The following is a 26,899-nucleotide window of genomic DNA, read 5'->3' on the forward strand; positions in this document are numbered from 1 at the left end:
TAAGTATGTTATTTTATAAACTGAAAAAGAAATTCAAGTATTTTAATAACTTACATAATGGTAATTCCACTCAATTAAACGTATATTTATTCACTAGCTATGTGCTAGCACTGCTTTTTTGTTTGTTTGTTTGTTTTGTTTTCTTAAGTTGCTGCCATAGGGTACATGCATTCCCTGGACAGAGAGGCAGACAAAAGTAAGAAATCACCCCCTTTGGGGATGGCCACACTGTAATCCCTTCTCCTCCATTCTCCTCTTGAGATTTTGGGCATACATGCACAAGCACCTGGCCTGATTTTCAGACCACCCAGTCTGGGACACGAACCACAGTTGGCCATGCATTTTAACCACCATGCCACCTGCTGGTATCACCAACATTGTTTTAGGAGATTTTTTTTTTAATCAGTAAATAAAACAAAGAATGATCTCTACCTTTGTGGAGTTTACTTTCTAATAAATGAGATATAGAAAATAACATTAGAGGGGAACCAGCAGTTAGTGTAATGGCTATGTCGCTGGACTCCCACGTAGTCGACCGCGGTTCGTGTCCCGGACCCGGTGGCTTAAAACTCACGCCGGGCACGTGTGCGTGCGTGCCCAAGATCCCGAGAGGAGAATGGAGGAGAAGGGATTGCGGCGTGACCATCCCCCCTGGGGGGTGATTTCTCGCTTTCTGTCTCTATGTCTCTCTCTGTCTGTCTGGCGAGCGCACGTGCCCTACAGTAAAAATCTCTCCAAAAAAAAAAAAAAAGAAAATAACATTAGACACAATACATTGGTAAATTCTGTGGCAGAGCTGTTCAATTCTGAAATAACGAAAATAATTCTGTCTGTGCTACTTAATATAGTAGCCAGCAGCACACATGGGACTACCGAGCATTTGAAATATAGCTAGCATGAAGGAGAAAGAAAAGTCTTTATTTTATTTTTACTAATTAAAACTTAAAAAAATAAAACACATGTGGCTAGTGGCTACCATATTAGATATGCATTTCTATAATGCATACATTAGAAGATGACAAGCATATGGAAAAGAAAAAGGAGAGCAGGGTAAAGAGGATGTGAAGTACCAAAAGGAAAATAACAGGGTAGGCAGCCCTGTTACTTAGGGTGGTCAGGATAAGCCTCACTGAAAAGGAAAGATCTGACCTATAAGAGATAAGGGAGTGGGCCAAGAGGATACTAAGGGGAAAAGCATTCCAGGCAGAGAAAAGGTCCCAGTAGAGAGCTTGTCTGTTGTGTTCAGTCAATCTGAATAACCTGAGTAGCCACTTTTTAAATTTTTATTTAACTCCGTTTATTTATTTATTTTTTTAATTTAACCTGAGAGGGACAGGATAAGAGAGAGAGAGAGAGAGAGAGAGAGAGAGAGAAGGCAAGCTGCTAGGTCCAGGACTTGAACTGTGGTCGGCCATGTGGGAATCCAGTGCCTTCAACCATCCTGCCATCTGCCAGCCCCATCCACTGATGGGTTTTGAAGTGAAGGATGATATAATATTTTTTTAATGGATCACATTGATTGCTATATTGTGCAAGAAAAGAAGCTAAATTGCTAAGAAGCTGTTATATAATCTAAGCAGGAAATAATGGCTTGGCTAGCCTCATATCCCAGTAGTTAAGAGATTCTGATCCCACATGGCAGACCACAGTTAGAATCTCTGCCTCTGCGGCTGAAAAAACACATCAGATGCATGTGCATGCATTCCCCAAATCCTGACTGGATGGAGAAATGAGGAGAAGGGACTGTGGGGTCATACCATGCCCTGTTGGGGGGTACTTTCTCTGCCTCTCTTTGACAAGTGCACACACCCTCTACCAACTAAAAAAGAAAGAAAGAAATGGTGGTGGCTTAGAACAAGTGGTGACAGTGGAGGTCAGAAGGGATCATCAGGATGTATTTTGAAGGTATAGACAACAGAACTTTTAAACAGATTGGATGTAGAGTATGAGAGAATGAAAGGTGTCAATGCTTTCTGCAGTTCTTGGCCTAAGCAGCAAAGCTGCTATCAGGTGAGACAAAGAAAGCCTCAAGGGTAATAGGTAACGGGAGGGAGTAGTGTGCAGAACAGGTGTTCTAGTTCAGACCTGTGAAATCTGACACGACAATTAGACATCTTAATGTGCACATGATGTTCAAAGTGGATTTTGGGAGAAAGGACTGGGTGGAAATAAACATTTGGCAAATGGATTTCCATCCAGTGGCTGAATTAAGATCACAGAGGAGAGGACCAAAGGCTGAGTCCGAGGATACTTGCAAGGCTAGGGAGAGGAAGAGGGGTCAGCAAAGGACACTACCAAGGAGCAAACAGGCAGGAAGGAGATCAGATATCACCTTTTCTGGTAAAAAACACCACAATCATACTTCCCTGTTTAGACACCTACAAAAACAAAACAATCAAAAATAAAAACCCTACAGGTAACCCTTTTAAAATAATGGATTCTGGCATTTAACAATCATCCTAATTCTCTCAAAAGTAAGGTATTGAGAAGGAGATGTAAAACCTTGGTTCTGTCCTTCACAAAAGCCTTTCTATTTAGTGCGCACTGCCAGAGGCTATTCCAGTGGACCTCCCTAAAACAAGGCCTCGGGAACTCAACCTCATGCCTTCTTTTGCTGTCCTCAAGCAATGTGTCAGAAAATAAAACAGCCTATGAATTTCTAATGGGAAGAAGTCCTGAGGGAGGAAGAGCAGTCCAGGAGACAGGAGAAACCATTTCAGCAGCAAATCTAGAGCACCTTTCCACGAAGTGACACGCACTCTACAGAATCTGTGCTCTTCGTGTTCCCAAACCTTAACACTTTAGCAACTAAACTCTGCTGTGTTATCCTAAAGAATTATTTCATAGGGGCTAGCAGTTAGCGTAATGGCTATGTCACTGGACTCCCATGTAGTCGCCCGCGGTCCGTGTCCCGGACCCAGTGGCTTCAAACTCATGCTGGGCGCATGTGTGTGCATGCCCAAGATCCCGAGAGGAGAATGGAGGAGAAGAGATTGCGGCATGGCCATCCCCCCTGGGGGGTGATTTCTCACTTTCTGTCTCTCTGTCTCTCTCTCTGTCTGTCTGGTGAGCATATGCACCCTATAGCAAAAACCTCTCCAAAAGAAAAAAAAAATTATTTCATTTAACTTTATTTATTTATTTTAATTTTACCAGAGAGGGACAAGAGTAAGTGAGAGTGTGAGAGAGAGAGAGAGAGAGAGAGAGAAGGCAGGTCACCAAGTCTGGGACTCGAACCATGGTCAGCCATGTGGGAGTCCAGCACCTTTAACCACCAGGCCAACCGCCAGTCCCATGTTACTCTAATTCTTTATGTATTTTTGTTGAGCATGTTTTCTGACATTGTTGAGCAGGTTTTCTGGCATTTCTTTTATCCTAAACAGCTTCCCAAACCTGGATAATCTCCTCTATAGTCATCAGATTAGCTAAGAAATGTACTTTATCTTGCTAAAAGATGCCAAAATTAAACATGCTAGAATTTTTATCTTAACATCATAGCAATAAACAAAGTAACACACAAATAAACATGGCATATTGCTCAGCATATGTAGTATTGTATTTCTAAAGTTCATGCTTATCAAAAATAGGGACCAAGGCAATGGCACAGTGGTAAAGCCACTAGTAACACAACTGGGCCCCCGTGGGAAAGAAAGGTCCTGAGTTCGCATCCTGGGACCTCTCTGAGCACACTGGTCATGCACACACATGCCCATGGCTCAGGCCAGTTGAAACTGGGGGTGAATTGCAGCATGAAGGCCCTAACGGAGGTGCCCCCTCTTTCTCTCTCTTTCCTTCTCCCCTCAATAAACAAATCAACTTTAGTAAATAAATAAAAGACTTTCTCCTCATAACATAGCTAGCTGCTGGTCAAAGATCTTCCCAAGAACCCGTCTTGGCTGAAAGCCATATATAAAACACATCTTTGACATCAGCCACCTTGCTGGAGGGTTTTCATAAATTTCAGAAGATAATCAGCAGCTGGTGTTCCTTTCCCAGCCTCCAGTTTTCTTTCTGATGCGTTGTTCAGCATACTGAAAACCATCTATTGAAGACCCTTTATTTTTGGCATTTCTTCACTTCTACCTTAAAGTATAGAATTAAAAAGTAGCAGTAAATCATGTTTTTTTTCATGTTTGCATCTTCAGAAATGAAGTCATCCCTGACATAGTGTTCACTCACTTGATGTGTGCTGAGCTGATGGGAAACTGAGCTAATAAAACCTCAGCTCCCTTCTCTGGGAACTATTTCTCCCAGCCATGTTGGAACTTGGAAAGGGGGCAGGCAGCATTTTGAAAAGATGCTGAGCGGCACTGAAATTCTGACCCACTTTTAATCAATATAAAGTTAATTTTGCATGGGTATAAAGGGAAAGCTAATAAAGGTCATGAGAAGAAAGATGTTTAATAATTCAGTAAAAGAATTGAAAAGACAATGATTGCCCTCAGAACTGAGAATAGCAGCACAAAGGGGAAGCATTTAAAAAATCAGAGTATCTTCACAGTCTTCTCAAGGCTGGCCACTTAGCTAAAGCTGGAAGCTCAGGACAATAAACAATACCACAACTAGTCCCATCCTCACAAAAATAAAATCAAACAATAATGGAGCCAGACCCATAGGAGAAAGCAGGTGTTCTTCACCACTGGGTAGGAAAGCACACTTAGAAACACAGGACTCCAAGCAGAACAGAGTGTGTGTGTGTGTGTGTGTGTGTGTGTGTGTGTGTTTACACATTTTTTTAAAAATTTTTATTGTGTTTATTTTTAATTTTTGCATATGCACTCATCAGAGAGAGAGAAAGTGAGAAAGCAAACCACCAAGTCTGGGACTCAAACCATATGGGAGTCCAGTGCCTTAACCACCACACCACCTGCTGGCCCCACAGAATAGGGCATATTACTAATGAGGTAAAACACTGGGCCTCTAGAGAGAGGTGGAAGTGAAGGTACACAATATAAAAGATTAAGAAGGAAATGGCTTCAGGGCTTTGAAAAGTGACTAGAATTTCCAATTTATAAGAGAATCCTTGGCCTAGCCACCGTGGCGCAAGAAGGAAAACATAACCAATATTCTGAAATTCTATAATGTTGCTTAGTTAGTTATTATTTTTTTTAATGTGTAAATTTGTGCTGGCAAGTAACATGGTGGTTAAAGGCACTAGACTCTCACAGGATGACTGAGGTTCGAGTCCCAGACCTGGCAGCTTGCTTTCTCACTTTCCCTTTCTCTCTCTTTCTCTCTCACTCTGTCCCTCTGGTCAAATTAAAATAAGTAAATAAATAAATAAAGTTAAATAAAATAATTCTTTAAAGACAATGTGTAAATTTTTTTAAGTGTTGCAAACGACTACCAATTTTCCAAAAGGGCTGTGGTTTCTTACAAATTATGTATTTCACCCTTAACTAATCAGAGTTTTTTCTTAAAACTGTAGTTTTACAGCAAGATTTACTGTGACTATTACAACAATAAGACAGGTTTTTTCAAAAAGTAATGGCTTGTTTTAGGCTCAGAATAAAGAAAAAAGCACTAACCAAATAGTCACCACCCCAAAAATTAAGAGTCCTCTCATTGATCATGAAATTATAAAAGGAATGAGAGCTCCCTGTGTCCACAGGCTGGCATGGCTACACTCATCCCTTTAAACATACACCTGTTTGCTTCTACTGAATAGTTCAAAGAAAAACTGCTTTGCTAACCTGACGAATGTCAATGTACAAATATCAACCAGTTCTACTTTGAAAATCTTTCTAGCAAATTTACTGTTGATTAAATTGATGTTTTTCTGACATGGTAACATTTTTGTCAAGTCAATCAATTAAAATGTGAGAAAAATCTTTTTTTTTTTTGAGAGGTTTTTTGCTATAGGGCGCGTGCGCTCGCCAGACAGACAGAGAGAGACAGAGAGACAGAAAGCGAGAAATCATCCCCCAGAGGGGATGGCCACACCGCAATCCCTTCTCCTCCATTCTCCTCTTGGGATCTTGGGCACACATGCACATGCGCCCGGCGTGAGTTTAAGCCACCGGGTCCGGAACTCGAACCGCGGTCGACTACGTGGGAGTCCAGCAACATAGCCATTACGCTAACTGCCGGTCCCATAAAAACCTTAATTGTGGACATTACCAAGGTAAAATAGACATTGTATAAGGGCTATTTGTAAGGGTTACCTGCTGGCAGTTGCTGAATTTCTGGGACTCATTCCCTCCCCTATGCATTCTAACCCCCAGATACGCTCTAGTCCTTCTCCCTGCTACCCTGGAGCCTATCGTCCCCCCACAAGACAATATACATTTTAAATTCTTTAGTGTGTTTCTTACACCATGGGAACCGGAAGATAAATCACTTGAGATCTTTATCCATTAAAGTAAGCCCAAGGTTAGAGACTAGACGCACCTCTCTGAACAGAACAAGCCCCACCAATAAGCTTAGCAGAGAGCAAGCAACGTGTTCACTGCACTCACCTAACATAATTGATTACCAAGAACAGAGTCTACCTCATGATTTATTAGTTACTTGTTTCCATTTAAAGTGCATCTGCGAAAATGCTGTCAGAAAAATTACTATCAAAACTCAGATCATCATTCTTCATCAAGGAGAGCTTGGAATGAAGAAATGAGTATCTACTCCTCAGGGCTGCTTCCTCTCCAACAAACTGTCTGGGACAGGATTCGTTCACGGGGATTCTGCAGTATCCAGGTAACATACCTTCATATTCAGCATGCTATTATTTAAGGGTTCAATTGACTCTTTAAGCACTAAGCAAAAATAAACTTTTAGAATATTAAAATAAAACTACTGGCATTACCCGCTTCTGATATTACTATCTATAATAGTTCATTTTATGTGTCACCTTACCTGGGCCATGGTGCCCAGAGATTTGGTCAAACATTATTCTGGATTTTTCTGTGAAGGTATTTTTTGGATGAAATTAACATTCAAATCGGTGGGTTCTGAGTAAAGCAGAGTACCCTCTATAATGTGGATGAACTTTATCCAATTAACTGAAGACCTTAGTAGAACAAAAACTGACCTCGTTCTGAGTGAGAAGGAATTGTGGCAGTACACTCTGATGACTTGAACAGCCTCTCTTCCCTACATCTCCAACCTGTCAGTCAAGTCCATCAGATTTTGGACTCACCAAGCCTCCAAAATCATATAAGGCAATTCCTTACAATTCATGTATCAAGCTCTCACTCTCTAAACACACACACACACACATCCATAATTGGTCTGTTTCTCTGGAGAATTCTAATTTACCATCCAAAAGAAAACATGGCTTTGCCTGAAATTTATTTTAAAAATGTACAGCTTATTTAAAGATTAACAATCAATAAAATGAACTAAACAAAAGTGTCTAAGAAAAGCTAGCCAAATTCCAGTTGTGGGTCTTATTAGTTTCTGATAGTTTCATTTCATTTCCTAAAAGACTGTAAGCATTGCTGTATCCAAATAAGAGAAAGTAATCTGTCCCCAACATACACTAAGTGCTTAAGCATAAAAGCAAAGATGAAAAATTAAAATAGTTGCTAATATCTTTGTAGATATACAAAATTAAGTCAGCCCATACACAGACATTGACAAATAAGTACAGGCCAACTTTCCCTAGAAAACTCATATAGAATAAAATAAAAGTATAATTACTGACTAATTGTCTGTTATAAGCTACTGCTGATATTTTGAACCATTATTTGCATTGCTTATCTCCAATTCTCATAAGAAACCAGAACAGTAATAAGTAATATAATCTTAGATTTTTTGCTATATGGTATATGCACTCACTGGAGAGACAGAGAGAAACAGAGAGACCGAAAGCGAGAAATCACCCCCCAGGAGGAATGACCACACTGCAATCCCTTCTCCTCCGTTCTCCTCTTGGGATTTGGGGCGTATGTGCACACATGCCTGATGTGAGTTTTAGGCGGCCAGGTCCAGGACTTGAACCACAGTTGACTACACGGGAGTCCAGTGACGTAATCATTATGCCATCTGCTGGTCCCAGAAGTAACTAAAATCTTAATGAGTGACCTGAAGTGAACAAATTTCATTGCACAAAAGAGTCGCCTGATCTTCACAGTGCTAGATATCAGGGTTTATAAAGACTCTCATAAATGTTATTAATGCCATAAGAGAGTCTATATTACAACAACCTTGGCTGGAGTTATTTTATTATTGCTGCAAATGGAAGGAAAAGAGCATATAGGAGAGAGGGGTTACCAGTGGTAGGCATAGAAAGAAGCACACAGATTTAACAGGGAACCTAATGAGTTTCAATTCGTCACCCACATTTGTAACTTTATTAACTTCACTTTTTAAGATCCACTATTTCTGGGACCAGCAGTTGGCGTAATGGCTATGTTGCTGGACTCCCATGTAGTCAACCACGGTTAGAGTCCCGGATCTGGTGGTTTAAACTCACGCCAGGCACATGTGCATGCATGCCCAAGATACCAAGAGGAGAATGGAGAAGGGATTGCAGCATGGCCATCCCCCCTTGGGGGTGATTTCTTGCTTTCTGTCTCTCTGTCTTTCTGGTGAGCACATGCGCCCTATAGCAAAAAAAACTCTCAAAAAAAAAAATCCACTATCTTTTATTTCTATCACAATAATGACTCCCCAGCTCAACAACATCAACACCACTCAGAAGAAACCTGTTTGAAATGCACATTTCTGGATTCCATCTCAGATTTACTGAATCATTCTCTGGGAAGGAGACTTGCAAACTGTGTTTGAACAAACCCTCTAGGGGCCAGCAGGTGGTATGGTAGTTTAGACACTGGACTCCCACATGGCTGACTACATACAGTTCAAGTCCTGGACCTAGTAGCTTGTTTTCTCCCTTTCCTCTCTCTCTTTCTCTCTCTCTCTGTCTCTCTCTGGTGAGCGCATGTGCCCTATGGCAAAAATTAAAATAATAATAATATTAAGAAATAAAATTAAATAAATAACTCCAAACCGGAAAAAAAAAAAACCTCCGAATGATTCTGATGCATGATAGTTTGAGAACCACTGATCTCCAGCAAAGTAAAATCTCTTTTTTTTTTAAAGAGCTTTTGCCTTGGGGTGTATGCTCACTGGAGAGAGAGAGAGACAGAGATGGTGAGAAGAAATGTGAAAAATCACCCCCCATGGGGGATGGCCATGCTGCAATCCCTTCTCCTATATTCTCCGTCTGGAATCTTGGGCACAGATGCACACACACCCGGCATGATTTTCAAGTCACCAGGTCTGGGACTCAAACTGTGGTTGGCCATGTTGGAGTCCAGCGACACACTGCTATGTCACCTGCTGGCCCCTCATATATCTCTAAACACTGAATGACAGAATTTTTGCCACATCATTATGGATCACATGAAAATTTTTATTTATTCTTTAGAGACAAAGTCTTGCCACATTGCCCAGGCTGAGTTCAAGTTCATGATCCTCCTAGCTCAGCTTCTTCAGGAGCTGGTGAGTATAGGCACCCAGCACCACACCCAGCTGGAAGAAATCTGCATTAATACTATCCTTCCTTTTTATAAGGCTTTCAGTCAAATATGTTTTCCCAACACCACCTACTTGACATTATTTACGAATCTACCAATGACATAAAATCCCCAGTCTATTCATAAGGCTGCTTTGTGCTCATCAAGACAAAACAACAGCAAAGATTTTTAGGAAGGGTTATGCTACATTCCCAGGCTAACCCTACAAGTTGAGTGTACTATATTATAAATTGCCAAGTTTTAGATTCAAGTTTTAGTTCTTCTGTCATAAGGGATATAAAAGTTAAAAAGGCCAAAATATTGGGTCATCAGAAAAGTCAGGATGCATTTTTGCAAAGAAAAGCAGAAAAATACATCATGATTTTTCTGACAACCCAATATATATAGTATTTCTACAAAGTTATCGTTTCCCTATAGGTAAATTTGCCAGTAGGGCAAAATCCCCCTGAAGAGGCTATTACTCTGCCAATTTCATTCAGGCTACTAATAGGTATTTGCATCGCTTTGTAGCACTAAGAAAAGTACCTTTAAACTGTTTAATCATATTCTGATGATTTTCGATGGCCTCCTGTAAGATCATTTCAGGCTGGTCCATCTTCCACCGCCATTCAGTGCCCACGGGATTGGTGTGGTGCCTAGGAACAAGACACAAAGATCTTATTACTCCCTGTAATAAGTTCTTGGCTAATCATCTATTATGAGGTAGTCTATAATATCATAAATCAGAGTTGGTTTCCTCCTATGAGCTCAATTGTCTACAGAAATATTTTGCAATTATTTCAAGTCATGACAACTAGCAGAGAAGGGAAGATAAAGAAGAGAAGTCATTCAACATCTCTGCTTAGCCTCTGGCCCTTAACGGAGTCAACTTCAGTTATAGGTTGATAGAACACTCTCTCCTGCTTTTAATCAGGTTAGCTATGTGCACACACCAGCACAAGGTGAGCTGTCACCACCACATTGCCACCACCAAAGTCAATGTTCCATAGGGTGATGAAAGCTAAAACACTTATTTTGAAAATCACATTGAGAAAGCGTGAGAGAGTGCCTCTTGATGTAGGCCTAGGGAGGGAACAGAAACTTCACTTGTAACCTTCTTCCCTACAACACTTACAGAACAGAAGTGGGGAGAGTTCAATTTCTCTTTCAAGTATGCACACAATCACTGGCATTTATAAATATATACATATTTTACAGAGTACACACACTAGAACTAGTAAGAAAGCGAGTAAGGGAGCCTAACAAATGCATAAGATATGTGGTGAATATATAAAGCTATTGTCTTTATATGCCAGCAATGCAAAAATTATAATTGGAAACATAAAGAAAATATAATTTACATTCCAAAAAGAAATCTCTTCCCCTTAGCTCTCACTCTTGAGTCCCTACATCACCTCCCCCTCCAGGCAACCACTAAACTATTTTCTGTCTCTATAGACTTGTCCATTCTGGGCATTTTGTAAAAATGAAATCATACAAAATATGACCTTTTGTGATTGGCATCATTTTTTTTTTTTTAAGAGAAATTTTTGCTATCGGGTGAATGCAATTGCCAGAGAGACACAGACAGAGAAAGTAAGAAATCACCTCCCAGGGAAGATGGCCAAGCCGCAGTCCCTTCTCCTCCATTTTCCTCTTGAGATGTTGGGAATGGATGCACGCACATGTGCCCAGCGTGAGTTTCAAGCCGTCACTTCTGGGACTTGAACTGCAGTTGGCCGTATGGGAGTCCAATGCCTTAATCATTATACCACCTGCTGGCCCCTTGTGTGTAGCACCTTAACATAATGTTTTTGGTGTTCATCCACTATATAGCATGTTATCATTATTTAATTAATTTTTATTGCCAAATAATATTCTACCACGTTCTGTCTATCCATTTATCAGCTAATGAACATACGACCTTCATTTCTTTCTGGATATTATGAATACGTCTTCATGCACATATTGGCTATTTGTGTATCTTCTTTTGAGGACTGTCTATTCAATTCCTTTGCCTATTTTTTTCTTTTTTTTTTTTTAAGAGAGAGAGTTTTGCTATAGGGTACATGCACTTGCCAAAGAAAGAGAGAGGGACAGAGAGACAGAAAGTGAGAAATCACCCCCCAGGAGGTATGGCCACATCGCAATCCCTTCTCCTCCATTCTCCTCTTGGGATCTTGGACATGTGTGCACATGCACCTGGCATGAATTTTATGCTTCCAGGTCTGGGACTTGAACCACAGTCGACGATGTGGGAGTCCAGTGACATAACCACTACACCATCTGCTGGTCCTCTTTGCTCATTTTTTTAATTGCCAGAGGGCATGTATGCTCATAGGGGTGGTGGGGAGCACCTCCCCGTGGGACATGGTCACACCACAATCCCTTCTCTTCCATTTCTCCATCCTATCTGGATTTTGGACATGCACATGCCCAACATGTTTCTCATGTTGCTGGGGCCAGGATTCAGACTGTAGCCAGTCATGTGGAATCTGGCTCCCTTAAGCACTAGACTACAGAGTTGGCCTGCCTTTTTCTTTTTAAATCGAGTTATTTGCTCAAGACAGATATAATTCTTAATTAAAATTTTTCAAGAATAAAATAAAATTTCTATTTAAACAAACAAATATTAGACACACAATGGTTAATTTGGGACATCTATACATATGACACCCAACAAATGCTTCTGAAAACTAGGAGAATAGTATTTAACTATCCATAACAATCTATTTCATGTATTATTAAAAAGAAGTAAAAAAAAAAACTCACTTTGAAAATTTTACATCTATGTATAACATATTATATAGCTTAAAGACACTGCCATGCACAATCTCACTCAAGTAATTAAATCTTCCAGAAACCACATAAGGAAAACACTATTGTTCTAATTTACAGTTAGGAAACTGAGACTCACAGAATATTTTTTTTAAATCTCTTTAAGAAAAAAACAACAAAACATTTATGTAAGCATTTACATGGTTTTTTGTTAGGCCTTTTCTGACATCCTTGTTATACTACTGTATTCTTAATTGAAACAGATGGCAAATTCTAATTTTAAAAGTTAGTATATTAGTATTGCTTTACCAGAAGCCATGGCAAATGAAATAGCTCCATTTAGTTAGATCTTACTAAAATTTCATTAATGAATTTGTTAAGCATATTGTTCGCTTGTTTTTTAATCTTCGTAAGTTTATTGCTCAAGAAATAGAAGGACTACATTTTTGCCTACAACTGGTAATAAAGGTAAAAAGCATTATCCATTAAGTTCTGTTATTTCTTTTTAAATTTTTGCAAATAAACAACCATTTATATCAATAAGCAAGCTAAAGATTAGGAATCATGGCTACTATAAAATGTAAAACCATGAGAATAAGAACACAAAGCATTTGATTATTTCTCCCACAACTTAAGTATAATGTGATCGAGATATTCCAGCTGACATAATCATGGCTCACATGCTTTTGTTTTGGAAGTGCTCACTCTGTAATATTTCTTCCCTTCTCTTTTCTTTTTTAGTTTTTTGTAATATTTCAAATTTTGGGCCAGCCCATGGAGTGGTGGTTAGGTGGTTGAATTCTATATAGTTGACTGCACGTTAAGTCCTGGACCTCGGGGCTTGAAAACCACACCAGGCGCTCATGTGTGCATGCCCACCCTAAATCCTAATGAGAGGGAGAAATGGGGAGAAGGGATGACTAGAAAAGGAAACACACGGTATTGTGGCTATATTCTTTTTTATAATAGATCTTATTTTTGTAGATTTTATGTTATCTGTCAGTTGAAACATGTACCAGTAAAAAACATGGTGGCTCACATTAGCATCAAAATGGTAAGAACTAAAGCAGGTAGAGAAAACATAATTGCTCAAATGATGATAAATGCATACAGAGGTTCATTGTACTATCCTCTACCTGCATGTAAAAGACCATGACAAAGAAAAAAATTCTCTTTGAACAAAGGAGGGAGATCTATTATATATCCCAGAAGATAAATTAACAACCTACTGCTGACTGTGTCAAAACAATACAACTGAGACAAACAACAGATAGCAGAATGTCTGGGAGGAAAAACTATCAATCGAAGACAGACTCTATGGTGACTTGGGACACTGAAAATGTTCACGGGTCTTGAAATTTACAGTCTCACACTGGACAGGATAAATGTAAGAAAAGATCTGAGAATATCCCCAAATTTCACATATGCCTGATCTTTAGGCTTAGCACAAGTAGGAAGTGAATGCTAAGCTAAGGCAGAGTTGTAAATGCCCTGGCAAAGTTTTAAAAGAGTACCAGACCCAGCTGCAATGCCATACACTGCTAAGCTGCTGTGTTCCATAGTCTGGAACCAAAAGGGAGGCCTTGGATCAATTCCTAGTTTCACCTGAAGTTCTGTAGAGTGGGACACAACCGTACCCCAGCAACTTGGGGAGGTTGCGAGAAGGAGCATGAATTTGAGGCTGGCCCACACAACAAAGCAAGACCCTTTCTAAGAAAGAGCCAGGTGCAGTGGTGCATATCTGGAATAGCAGCTGGGAGGCAGGGCAGGTGGATCGTACCACAGCAATAAAAATAAACCAATTTTTTTTTTTGAAAAGTGCCTGGGAACCAGCAGTTAGCGTAATGGCTATGTTGCAGGACTCCCACGTAGTCGACCGCGGTTCGCGTCCCGGACCCGGTGGCTTAAAACTCACGCTGGGCGCGTGTGCGTGCGTGCCCAAGATCCCGAGAGGAGAATGGAGGAGAAGGGATTGCGGCGTGACCATACCCCCTGGGGGGTGATTTCTCGCTTTCTGTCTCTATGTCTCTCTCTGTCTGTCTGGCGAGCGCACGTGCCCTACAGTGAAAATCTCTCAAAAAAAAAAAAAAAAAAAATGCCTTACAGAAATGGATTGTTGTCTGTTGATGATAATGTGTATAGTATCCTCAACTGGACTGGTGTGAGGTGTATTCGTGTTGGTAAATCCACTTTACAACCAAGTGATGTACAGTGATTGAATGTATACAATAAACTAAAAAAAAAAAAAAAAAAAAAAAAAAAAAGTACCCCAACCCCCAGCCAATCCACAAAGACTAGAAAAAGCATTTTTCTCTCTTGCTTTATTTCCTTTAGTTCTATGAGCTCAAGAAAATCTCTGTAAATTATTGGGTCCTCAGGAAAGTCATGACACATTTTTGCATAGAAAAACATCGAAAAATACATCATGACTTTTCCGACGACAACTAAACTCAAGAGACAAACATCAGAGACAAAACACAACAAAGAACAAAGTCTTCACAAAGATAGTGTAGAAACCTCACTAAACATACAACTGCAACCCAGAATGAACAACAAAAACAAACCTGAAGCGTAGAAAGGACCTGACTTACACCTGACTTACAGAGTTATAGAGTTAACATACTACAATCATCAAGATAACCAGTTTTCAACAAAACAGCACAGCATGCAAAGAAACAAGAAAAGTGTGGCCATTTACAGGAGACATTAACAGGAGGACACTTATTTGTACGAAATATGCCTAAAATACAAGGTTGAAGTTACATAGATAAAGGCAGGAGAAAAAAGTCTTAACAACCAAAACTCAAGTGCACTGATATTAATATCAGAAGGGACTTCAAGAAGAAACTTTAGGGAACCAGCATTTAGCATAATGGCTATGTCGCAGGACTCCCACGTAGTCGACCACGGTTCGCGTCCCGGACCCGGTGGCTTAAAATTCACGCCGGGCACGTGAAGTGCATGCCCAAGATCCCGAGAGGAGAATGGAGAAGGGATTGTGGCATGACCATCCCCCCTGGGGGGGTGATATCTCGCTTTCTGTCTCTAATGTCTCTGTCTGTTGAGCGATAGAATAGAGAAAAAAAAAAAAAAAAAAAAAAAAAAAAAAAAAAAAAGTACCCCAACCCACAGTCAATCCACAAAGACTAGAAAAAGCATTTTTCTCTCTTGCTTTATTTCCTTTAGTTCTATGAGCTCAAGAAAATCTCTGTAAATTATTGGGTCCTCAGGAAAGTCATGACACATTTTTGCATAGAAAAACATCGAAAAATACATCATGACTTTTCCGACGACAACTAAACTCAAGAGACAAACATCAGAGACAAAACACAACAAAGAACAAAGTCTTCACAAAGATAGTGTAGAAACCTCACTAAACATACAACTGCAACCCAGAATGAACAACAAAAACAAACCTGAAGCGTAGAAAGGACCTGACTTACACCTGACTTACAGAGTTATAGAGTTAACATACTACAATCATCAAGATAACCAGTTTTCAACAAAACAGCACAGCATGCAAAGAAACAAGAAAAGTGTGGCCATTTACAGGAGACATTAACAGGAGGACACTTATTTGTACGAAATATGCCTAAAATACAAGGTTGAAGTTACATAGATAAAGGCAGGAGAAAAAAGTCTTAACAACCAAAACTCAAGTGCACTGATATTAATATCAGAAGGGACTTCAAGAAGAAACTTTAGGGAACCAGCATTTAGCATAATGGCTATGTCGCAGGACTCCCACGTAGTCGACCACGGTTCGCGTCCCGGACCCGGTGGCTTAAAATTCACGCCGGGCACGTGAAGTGCATGCCCAAGATCCCGAGAGGAGAATGGAGAAGGGATTGTGGCATGACCATCCCCCCTGGGGGGGTGATATCTCGCTTTCTGTCTCTAATGTCTCTGTCTGTTGAGCGCACGCGCCCTATAGTGAAAAATCTCTCCAAGAAGAACCTTTAAAGCTGGTTTATTATCCAACAAGTAAAAAAATAAACTTTTGTTTCCCATCTACATATGATAATTTTTTAAAGAGATTTTTACCTTAGGGTGTCTGCTATAGCCAGAGAGAAAGAGAGACAGAGACAGTGAGAGGGAAAGTGAGAAATCACCCACTTCCGGGGGGGAGAGATGACCACGCCGCAATCCCTTCTCCTCCATTCTCCTCCAGGGATCTTGGGCATACATGCACAAGCGCCCAGAGTGATTTTTAAGCCACCAGGTCCAGGATTCAAACCACAGTGGACCATGTTAGAGTCCAGCCATGTAACTGCTATGCCATCTGCTGGCTCCTGATAGTTTTTAAATTTTGCCATAGAGTACATTTGCTCACTGGATAGACAGGGGCTGGCATGGGGGAGGGGAGTGGAAAAATACTCCCAGGGTAGATGGCCATACTACAATCTCTTCTCCATCATTCTCCTCTCGGGATTCTGGGCATGCACACGCACATGCTGGGCGTGTTTTTCTAGCCACCAAGACTTGAGCTGCATAGTCAGTCATGTAAAATCCAGCCATCTTCATTACCATACTACCAGCTGACCTAACAGATGTTCTTAAAAATTTTCTTTAACAGGGCACATACATTCACCAGATAGAGACAGAGAAAGAGAGAAAGCAAGAAAGTATCCACCATGAGGCACTATCACATCACAATCCCTCTCCTCCATCTCCCCCTCCTTTCAGGATTTTGGACATGCATGCACAAGCACCCAGTGTGTTTCCCAAGCCACCATGTCTGGAATTTGAACCGTGCAATCGGCCATGGGATATCCATCTGCCTTAACCATCATGCCACAAGCTTATCCCATATGACAGATTTTTTTAAAGAATCATTTTAATTTTACTTTATAAATTCATTCATTTTTGTTATTTTAATTTGACCAGAGAGGGGAGGAGGGAGTGAGAAAGCAAGCCACAAGGTCCAGGACTTGAACCATGGTTAGCCATGTAGGAGTGTCCAGCACCTTAACCACCACGCTACCTGCTAGTCCCTTCATGTGACAGATTTTTAAAATCTGACCATATACTAGGCATATAGCACTTCTCAATATTTTTTCAAATAACTTATAGAGACCCTATTGTGTAACAATAACACAACTTGGTTGAAAATTAACAACAAAATTATGACATCCCCCCCCAAAAAAAAAAGTCTAATTAATGTGTAATTTTTAAATACAGGTTGAGTATCTCTAATCTAAAAATCCAAAATCTTTCCAAATCTGAAACTTTGAGGAATGGCACAATGTCACGAGTGGAAAATTCCACACCTGATCTCAGATGGATTGCAGTCAAAACACTGTAGTAGAAATACATTGTACAAAGTAACCTTCATACTGTATGTATAAGCTGTATAAGAAGCACAAACAGATTTTGTGTTCACACTTCAGCCCCATCCCACGATAGCTTATCACGTGTATGCAAGTATACCAAAACTAAATCTAACCTAAAATCAAAACCATTTCTGAACCCATGTATTTTGTTTCAGACAAGGGATAGTCAACCTATAAATATGTCTTTTAATCGTGAGTTAGTTACACAGAAATCATAATGAAAATTAGGAAATATTTACTACAGAATAATAATTAATGTACTACTAATTACGATATATAAAATGTAGCTAAAGAACTGAGAGAAAATTTTATAAATATTTATAGAGGACTAAATATTAATGAACAGGCCACGTTAAGTAAGAAAAAAAACAAAATAGTAGCAAATTAGTGAACTAGAAAACAAAGATATAATAGAGAGGATCCACACAGCTAAAATGTTCTTCAGGACCAGCAGATGGTGTAACGGTTATGTCGCTAGACTCCTACATAGTCAACCACGGTTCGAGTCCCGGACTCAGCAGCTTACAACACATGCCAGGCACGTGTGCATACATGACCAAAATCCCAAGAGGAGAATCAAGGAGAAGGGAGTGCAGTGTGGCCATCCTCTCTGGGGGCGGAGGAGCGGTACAATTTGTCAATTTCTGTCTCTTTGTCTCTCTGGCCCTATAGCAAAAAATCTCTCTCTTAAAAAAAAAAAAAAAAAAGTAGTTCTTCAAAAAGACTGACAAATCCCTAGTAAAACTGGTCAAAAAAACACACACAAAAAAAAACACCAAATGTATATGTACTAAGTTTAGGAATTTTTGAAAAAGGAAAGTAATTATGAAAACGCAAGAGCTTTAGGTAAGTTTGAATGTGGTAGTAGAAAGAAACAGATTATTAGAGATTATTACATACTGGTCACTGTGGCCATTCAGTTTTTACTTACCGCCAACAGAAGACACATTTATTTGCACATGCCAAGCTCGGGGTGGTTTCCATGCAGCGATGGCTTTCAATGCCATAGAATGTATGTTTATAGCAACCTCCTCTCCCGCGAAGCATCGACTATGACAAGCAATAAACAAATGACAGTCATTAAAGAACAGAAAACACCAATGTGTTGTTTTTAAGAAGCCATGTGTTTCATAAGCATAACTACTATTTGCCTGATACGGAAAATTAACATTACAGTATCACCTCAGAAAGCTCAATAGCAAGGCCTAAAACAGTATTAGTACAAAAATATATAGAGCCAAGGGACAGATAGGACAGGATCCTAAAAATACGGGCGCAGGGCTGTTGTTCAATGTGTATACATTCTTTTATTATTATAAAATGTCTCACTTTGTCACTAGTAATTCTCTTTGTTCTGACATCTACCTAATATATTGATGTGGTATAATTTTTCCAACTTTTTTTTTTAACATTTATTTATTTATTTATTTACCTATTTATTTGTTGTGATTTATTTACTTTTTTTGAGCCACCAGATCCGGGACATGAACCACAGTCATCCATGTGGGTGTCCAATGTCTTAACCACGTCACATGCTGGCCCCTTTCCAATCATTTTAGACATAATGCTGTTGCAAACTTAACAGACTTATGTTACTGCATTTGAAGTGAATATTCTTGTAAACATATACTTAGTCATAATTTTCATCCATTCTTCCCATCTCTAACATTTGAGCGATATATTTACAATAGTTACATTTGAGTAATTACTGATACATTAGCACCTAAATCTACTACTTTATTATTGGTCTTCTATTTCTGTTCTCTTGTTCCTCTTTTCTTGACCTTCTACAGATTACATAAACATTTTTAAGCTTCCCTCTTAATTTGTGCCATGTTTTTGACTTTCTGTCTTTGTGTAGTTTTTGTATTGGTTGCTTTGGGTAACCCAACATACGTCCGTGGACTTACCATAGTCTACTAGTATTGACACCACTTTCAATGAAGTATGGAAATACTATTTCCATTTAGGTTTTTTAACCTCCCCCCATTTAAATATCATTGTCTTGAGTACCATATATTACAATTTTCATTTCAGTAATCAATATGATTTATAAAACTTCTGCAAAATATGATCCTTACAGGTATTCATTCTTTTGCCTTTTTCCATTGTTCTTTGTTACTTCCAGATGCTCCAAGAATCATTCTTTTTTCATGTAACTCCATTTGCAGAATTATCTTTAACTAATCTGTAAGTGCAGGCTGGACAGCAACGAATTCTTTTAGTTTTTCTTGATCTGATAATGTCTTTATTTACTTTTCATTCTTAAAGGATATTTTTGCCAGATATGGACTTCAAGGTTAATGGTTCCTTTGTTTCAACACTTGAAAAGTGCTACTTCTTATCTCCATGATATCGGCACTATTCTTAATATCAGCCTTATTCTACAGGTAATACATATCAGCATTGTTCTATAGGTAATACGCTGGTTTTTCATAGCCGCTTTCTAGATTTTTAGATTAATTATAAAAAGTGTCTTGGTATGGATTTCTTTGCTTTAATCCTGTTTGGAGTTCAGTCACATTCTTGAATCTATAGGCCTCATCAAATTTGGGCCATTTTCAGTCATTATTTCTGCAAATACTGTTTCAGCACTATTCATTACACTTTCATTCCGTAAATCTAATGACATAAACACTGTACCTCTTATTATTGCCCCACAAGTTCCTAGGGCTCTACTTACTGTTCATTTTCCCTCATTTATTATTGCCTCTGTTGTTCAGAATGGATAAATTCTATTGATCTGTCCTGTTCACAGATCATTCTATTGATCCACCAAGGTCACTGCTTCCGTACCCTGTCATCTCCACTCGACTGTCGAGCCCATCAGTGAGATGTTTATTTCTGTTACCTTACCTTTCAATTTTATAACTCCTCCTTGCTTCTTTTATAACTTCTATTTCTTTGCTGAGGTTTTTTATGTTTTCATTTGTTTCAAGCAGTTTGTGACTGATTTCTGAAGGATTTTTGCTGACAGCTACTTTAAAATTCTTGTCAGCTAAGTTTATCATTTGATTGATCTGATGTTTGTGTCGGTTGATTATCTTTTCTTATTCAAATTGTGATTTTCTTGGTTCTTGGTATGACAGGTGATTTTGTATACACACACACACACACACACACACACACACACTGTATCCTAGACATTTTACCTACCATGTTAGGAGACTAGACTCTATAGCAGGTAGTCATTTTGCTTCAGTTTAGTATGCTGTTCGTGGCCTACTTTTGTGTACTATGGTTCCAATAGCAGTTTAATTTTGAGAGCCTTTTTTTCCTATTTATTTCTTTTTCTTATTTTAATTGCCAGAGGGTGAGTATGCTAGCCAGAGAGAGAGAGATAAAGAGAGGGAGAGGAAAAATGCATCCCCCAATGGGGCATAATCTTACATCTCTCCATTATGAAGGAATTTAGGACATACATACACAAACATCAACATGTTTTCCAAAGAGCTGGGGCCAGGATTTGAACTGTGATCAGCCATCTGGGATCTGGCTCACCCTAAAGCACTAAGCTATGGGGCAGCCCATTTTTGAGAGCCTTTGCAACATAATTATGGTGGACTTCCAAGGCCACATTGCTTGGAGGTACAAGTTCCTCTAGCCTATGCTCTCTGGTAGCCCCAGTTTTTCTGGGTAGAGAGGAAATCTCAGACCCAAAAGACACCAAGGCCCTGGATGGGCCACTTGCTGTAGTAGGCTCTCCCTTACCAGTGCTCCCAGCAACAAGAGTACCACTTGGTGAGGAAAAGGAGTCTCTGGCCCAGCCGGAATAGAAAGTACTTCACAGGCAAGGCCATTTGTTGAGTGGGAGGATGGAGTTCCTCTTTCTGCTGCTACTTGGCCAACCTGTTATCTCTTGGCAGGGGAGAGAAAGTTCAAGCAAGGTGAGGAAGGAGCACTTGCCCTGATCCTTACTTTAGTAGGGATCCCAACCGACCCCCTCTGCCAATGGTATTGGGTTTGCATGATCCAGTTGGAGGGATTCCCATTCAAGTCAAGGAAAGAATAAGCCAACCTCAGTGTCCCTCTGTTGTTAGGTTAGGAGCAAAACAACACTGGATCTAGGTGCCCAACTTCTCTTAGTTGGGGGGAATATAAGACACTCTGCCATTGTGTTGTTCCTCTCATCCCAGGGTCCCAAACCAGATAGCCTTCCTCTTACCATGTCAGAGCTCTTGCTGGGTTGCCTCTTGTGTGTTTTCCCCAGAGTTTATAGTTGTGCTTAGTAAGGAACAGGGAGGAATGGTTTCTGCCATCTTTTCTAGACCAGAAGTCTCTTGACATTTTCCAAGTGTTACCGCAACTAACACAGAATAGACAGCCAGCATTGAAATGCAAAGACCTGACTGCCATACATGTTCAGGCTTAAAAGTGTTCACATAGTAAATGTAGGGGGAAATATATAGATAGTGTCAGACTCATCAATTTATGAATTCTTGTCCTCAAAGAAAAGAAGGACCTCAGAAAATACAACTGCAGCCTGGCAGAGCCACACTAAATGAATGCAAGACATGATTCATGGCTATGATCTGTGCACATTAATTGTACTGCCTCTCTCTAGAATATCTTTTCAAAATGCTTGTTTAACAAACAGTCTTAGAAGACAGAAAAAGAGGTAACCACCTCTAAAGCAAATGGTGGGTGTATTTCCTGCCCATTTTTATCAAAATAATGTATCTTGTTGGGGCAAAGGTCAGACAGGAGGATTACTGCCAATTATAAGACTCATGCTCCCTTGCTTGGGGTTCCTCACCTATGGTATATGAAGAGATGTTACCAGGTCCTCCTAATGCTCCTTTATGGGAGTTGGGGCTCAGGAACCAGAGTGAATGTGATAGTCTGGCTATTAAGTCTGGCTATTATTACGATTATGAGTAATAAAATTATCCTTGTCTCTAAACAGAAGTCTCACATCTACCAGGGTCCATGAAACTATGAGAGGCTAACTAGTTAGCTTGCTAGTAGAGAAACATTTTGGACTTTTCCATTTTCGAATGAAGTAATGGAGAGCTCAATTCAGAGGTCAATAAACTACAACCATGGGACAAATCCGGCCAACCGTTCACTTGTCCAAATGAAGTTCTATCAGAATCCAGTCGCCCCCATTCATTTATGTATCATCAATGGCTGCTTTTATGCTACCATGGCAGAGCTGACAGCTACAACAGAGATCATGACACTCAAGCCTAAGATAATCATTATTGGGGTTTTTTTGTTTTTTGTTTTTTTAGAGATTTTTGCTATAGGGCGGATGCACTCACCATAACGATAAGAGAGAAACAGAAAGTGAGAAATCACCCCTGGCGGGATGGCCACACTGCAATCCCTTCTCCTCTACTCTCCTTTTGAGATTTTGGGCACGCACGCACATACACACAGAGTGTTTAAGCCATGGGGTCTGGAAATTGAACCATGGTCAACTATGTATATGAGAGTCCAGCAACATAACCATTACACTATCTGCTGGTCCCTACTATCTGGCTTTTTAAGAAAAAGTTTGCTGGGACCAGCATATGGTGTAATGGATATGTCACTGGACTCCCACATGGCCGACTACGGTTCAAGTCCCGGATCTGGCGGCTTGAAATCGACACCAGGCATATGTGCGTGCATGCCCAAGGTCCCAAGAGAGAATAAAGGAGAAGGAACTGCAGTATGGCCATCTCCCACCCCCAGGGCAGGGGAATGATTTCTCATTTTCTGTCTCTCTCTCCCTGGCAAGCACTCTATAGCAAAAATCTCTCTTAAAAAAAAAAAAAAAAGAAAGAAAGAAAGGTTTCCTGACTGCCAATTTAAATATTTATTCCATACTCCAGAACAAAATAAATTCCAAATGATTAAACAGGCCAAAAAAAAAAAAAAGCCATAAAAAAAAAAAATCAACAAAAACAGAAGTGACTAGTCATCCAAATCCATGTGAAAGAATTTTGTAAGTTTTACAAACAGGAAAAAAACACAAAGGTAATAGTAAATGGATAAAACTATATAAAAATGCAAAACTTAAATACATCAAACATCAAAGGGCAATAAATAAACTAGAAAAAAATATTTTCAATAAATGACAAATCCATATTTTTTTAATAGTTTTGGCAAACAGTTCATAGGAAATTATAAGAAAAGACCATTATATATTTTTTTAAATTTTTTTTAGTTTTTTTCTTTTGCTATAGGGCATGTGTGCTCGCCAGAAAGACAGAGAGAGACAGAGAGACAGAAAGCGAGAAATCACCCCCAGGGGGGATGGCCACACCACAATCCCTTCTCCTTCATTCTCCTCTCAGGATCTTGGGCACGCACGCACATGCGCCCAGCATGAGTTTAAGCCACCAGGTCCGGCACTCGAACCGCGGTCGACTACATGGGAGTCCAGCGACATATAGCCATTATGCTAACTGCTGGTCCCAGAAAAGACCATTATATATATATATACATGTGTGTGTATGTGTGTGTGTGTGTGTGTGTGTGTGTATTTTTTTTTTTTGAGAGGTTTCTATAGGGCGTGTGCGCTCGCCAGACAGACAGAGACATAGAGACAGAAAGCGAGAAATCACCCCCTGGGGGGATAGTCCCGCCACAATCCCTTCTCCTCTATTCTCCTCTCGGGATCTTGGGCACACACGCACACGTGCCCGGCGTGAGTTTTAAGCCACTGGGTCCGGGACGCAAACCGCGGTCGACTACATGGGAGTCCAGCGACATAGCCATTGCACTAACTGCTGGTTCCCAAGACCATTATATTTTTTAAAATAGTAATAACATTTCTAGGACATCCTTCTAAAGAAATAATCTAAATGCAAATAAAACTTAATGCAAAAACACATTTGCATAATTATAAAGGTGAGGGGAAAAAAGCTAGAAACAACCTCATCATCACCCAGGTGAATGGCAAATTAAACTATGGCACATTTATCAGTAATTACAGTTATTAAAAATTATGCAAAAAAAAAGGTTTAATAGGAAAATGTATATGTCATGTTAGATGAAAATAAGTGATGTGAAAATTGCATATACAATATGCTCTCAAGTATGTACAAACCTATGAAGAGACTTCATAAAGTCCATGGGGGGGAAAAAAAGTCCATGGAAGGACCAGCAGATGGCATAGTGGTTACATCACTGGATTCCCATGTAGTTGACTGCACTTTGTTTCCTAGACCTGGTGGCTTAAAACTCACGCCAGATGCACTATGTGTGTGGGCCCAAAATCCTAAGAAAAGAATGGAGGAGAAGGGATTACAGTGTGGCCATCCCCTCTGTGGGAGTGATTTCTCTCTTTCTATCTCTGTCTTGCTGGCAAACACACACACACTATAACAAAAAAACTCTTAAAAAAAAAAAAACTATGGAAAAATGTAATTAAAGTAAGTTTATTTGATACAGAAAATTTTTAAATCTATGCGTAGTTTTTTCATAATACATATTTCCACAAACTTTTTTCTTTTTTCTTTTTAGTTTTTGGCTATGGTGCATGTACGTTCACCAGACAGAGAGAGAGAGAAAGTAAGAACCCAGGTCAGGTGACCACACAGTCAACCCTTCTGCTCCATTCTCTTCTCAGGATTTTTGGGCATGCACATCCATGCACCCGGCATGATTTTTCGAGCCACCTGGTCTGAGACGCAAACCACAAAGTCAGCCACGTGTGACCAAGCCATCTTAGCCTCCAGCTGCTAAATCGAACTCTATTTTTTTTTTTTTTTTGAGATATTTTGCTTCATGTGTTTGCTAGAGAGACAGAAAATGAGAAATCATCCCCCTGAGGGATGGCCATGCCACAATCCCTTCTCTTCTATTTTCCTCTTGGGATTTTGAGCACACATGCACACGCGCCTGTTGTGAATTTTAAGCCACCGGGTCCAGGACTCTAAATGCTTTACTATATTCAGTGACATAACCATTATGCCATCTGCTGGTCCCCAGCCACAAACATTTTAAAAAATACCAGAGGGCACGTGCACAAGCCTAAGAAAGTACCTTCTAATAGGGCTTGGTCACCCACAATCCTTTCTCCTCCATCTCTCCATCCTGTCAGGATTGTGGGCAGTCAACCCTTCTGCTCCATTCTCTTCTCAGGATTTTTGGGCATGCACATCCATGCACCCGGCATGATTTTTCGAGCCACCTGGTCTGAGACGCAAACCACAAAGTCAGCCACGTGTGACCAAGCCATCTTAGCCTCCAGCTGCTAAATCGAACTCTATTTTTTTTTTTTTTTTGAGATATTTTGCTTCATGTGTTTGCTAGAGAGACAGAAAATGAGAAATCATCCCCCTGAGGGATGGCCATGCCACAATCCCTTCTCTTCTATTTTCCTCTTGGGATTTTGAGCACACATGCACACGCGCCTGTTGTGAATTTTAAGCCACCGGGTCCAGGACTCTAAATGCTTTACTATATTCAGTGACATAACCATTATGCCATCTGCTGGTCCCCAGCCACAAACATTTTAAAAAATACCAGAGGGCACGTGCACAAGCCTAAGAAAGTACCTTCTAATAGGGCTTGGTCACCCACAATCCTTTCTCCTCCATCTCTCCATCCTGTCAGGATTGTGGGCACACAGCTACACTCACTCATTTTGCCCTCAGGGTGCGAATTCACACCAGGGTCGGCCATGGGGGATCCAGCCTCCTCTGCACAGCGTTTAACCACTGCACTTCCACAAATTTTTTTGAAAACTCCTTGTACATAAAGGTAAATAGAAGAAAAAAACAAAGGCAAGGAAACACACCAAAATTCCTGCATACTGGAATATAACTGTCTTTCTAAGGACATGTGTTATTTTAATAATAAATAAAAATGTTTAGAAGATAAATCATTTGAATTATAACTTGGTAACAGCATCATCCCTAAACCTGTAAATCTTTTTCCCAAATATGAGTCCATAAGTTTCAGCAGTGTTTGATTACATTTTTTCATCAGAATGTGATTGTTTTTCCAACTACTACCTGCATAATTCATCGCCACACACTATACTTCACCCTGTTCTCGAGTGCTGACAATATGCTTTCTCATCATTTAGTTGAGGCCTGGCATTTCAGTAAGAGTTATAGATCCTGTCCCTAACGTATATATTATCAAAGAAGAGTATTTTTCAAAATAAATTAATAATTCTTTTTTTGTAAATTTCCAAAAAGCTTACCAATTTCCAACTTTAATACTATACCTTTCTATTTAAATCCAACTAAAGTTCTGGACTGTAGGAGTTTCCTAAGAACTAGGAAGATGTGGGGGGCTCACGCCCCCGGCGCGTAGCAGCAGCAGCAGAAGCAGCAGCCACGGCGCCCGCCAACCGATGACGGGCCGGGGGGCAACGCCCCCCGCACA

At 39.9% G+C, this 26,899-nt stretch overlaps 1 protein-coding gene across 1 annotated transcript in view; it reads right to left on the reverse strand.

Moving 5' to 3' along the window:
- LOC102485198 (S-adenosyl-L-methionine-dependent tRNA 4-demethylwyosine synthase) overlaps positions 1 to 26,899 on the reverse strand; it is a 169,297-nt gene that overhangs the window by 90,380 nt on the left and 52,018 nt on the right. The window contains exons 10-11 of the mRNA XM_006155033.3: positions 18,501 to 18,619; positions 10,005 to 10,114 (exon numbers count right to left, since the gene is read on the reverse strand). Coding sequence (XP_006155095.2) covers positions 10,005 to 10,114; positions 18,501 to 18,619 — 229 coding nt within the window. The remainder of the gene's footprint in view (positions 1 to 10,004; positions 10,115 to 18,500; positions 18,620 to 26,899) is intronic.

Source organism: Tupaia chinensis, unplaced genomic scaffold (assembly GCF_000334495.1).
Source record: "Tupaia chinensis unplaced genomic scaffold, TupChi_1.0 Scaffold000429_1, whole genome shotgun sequence".
NCBI classification, from domain to species: Eukaryota; Metazoa; Chordata; class Mammalia; order Scandentia; family Tupaiidae; genus Tupaia; species Tupaia belangeri.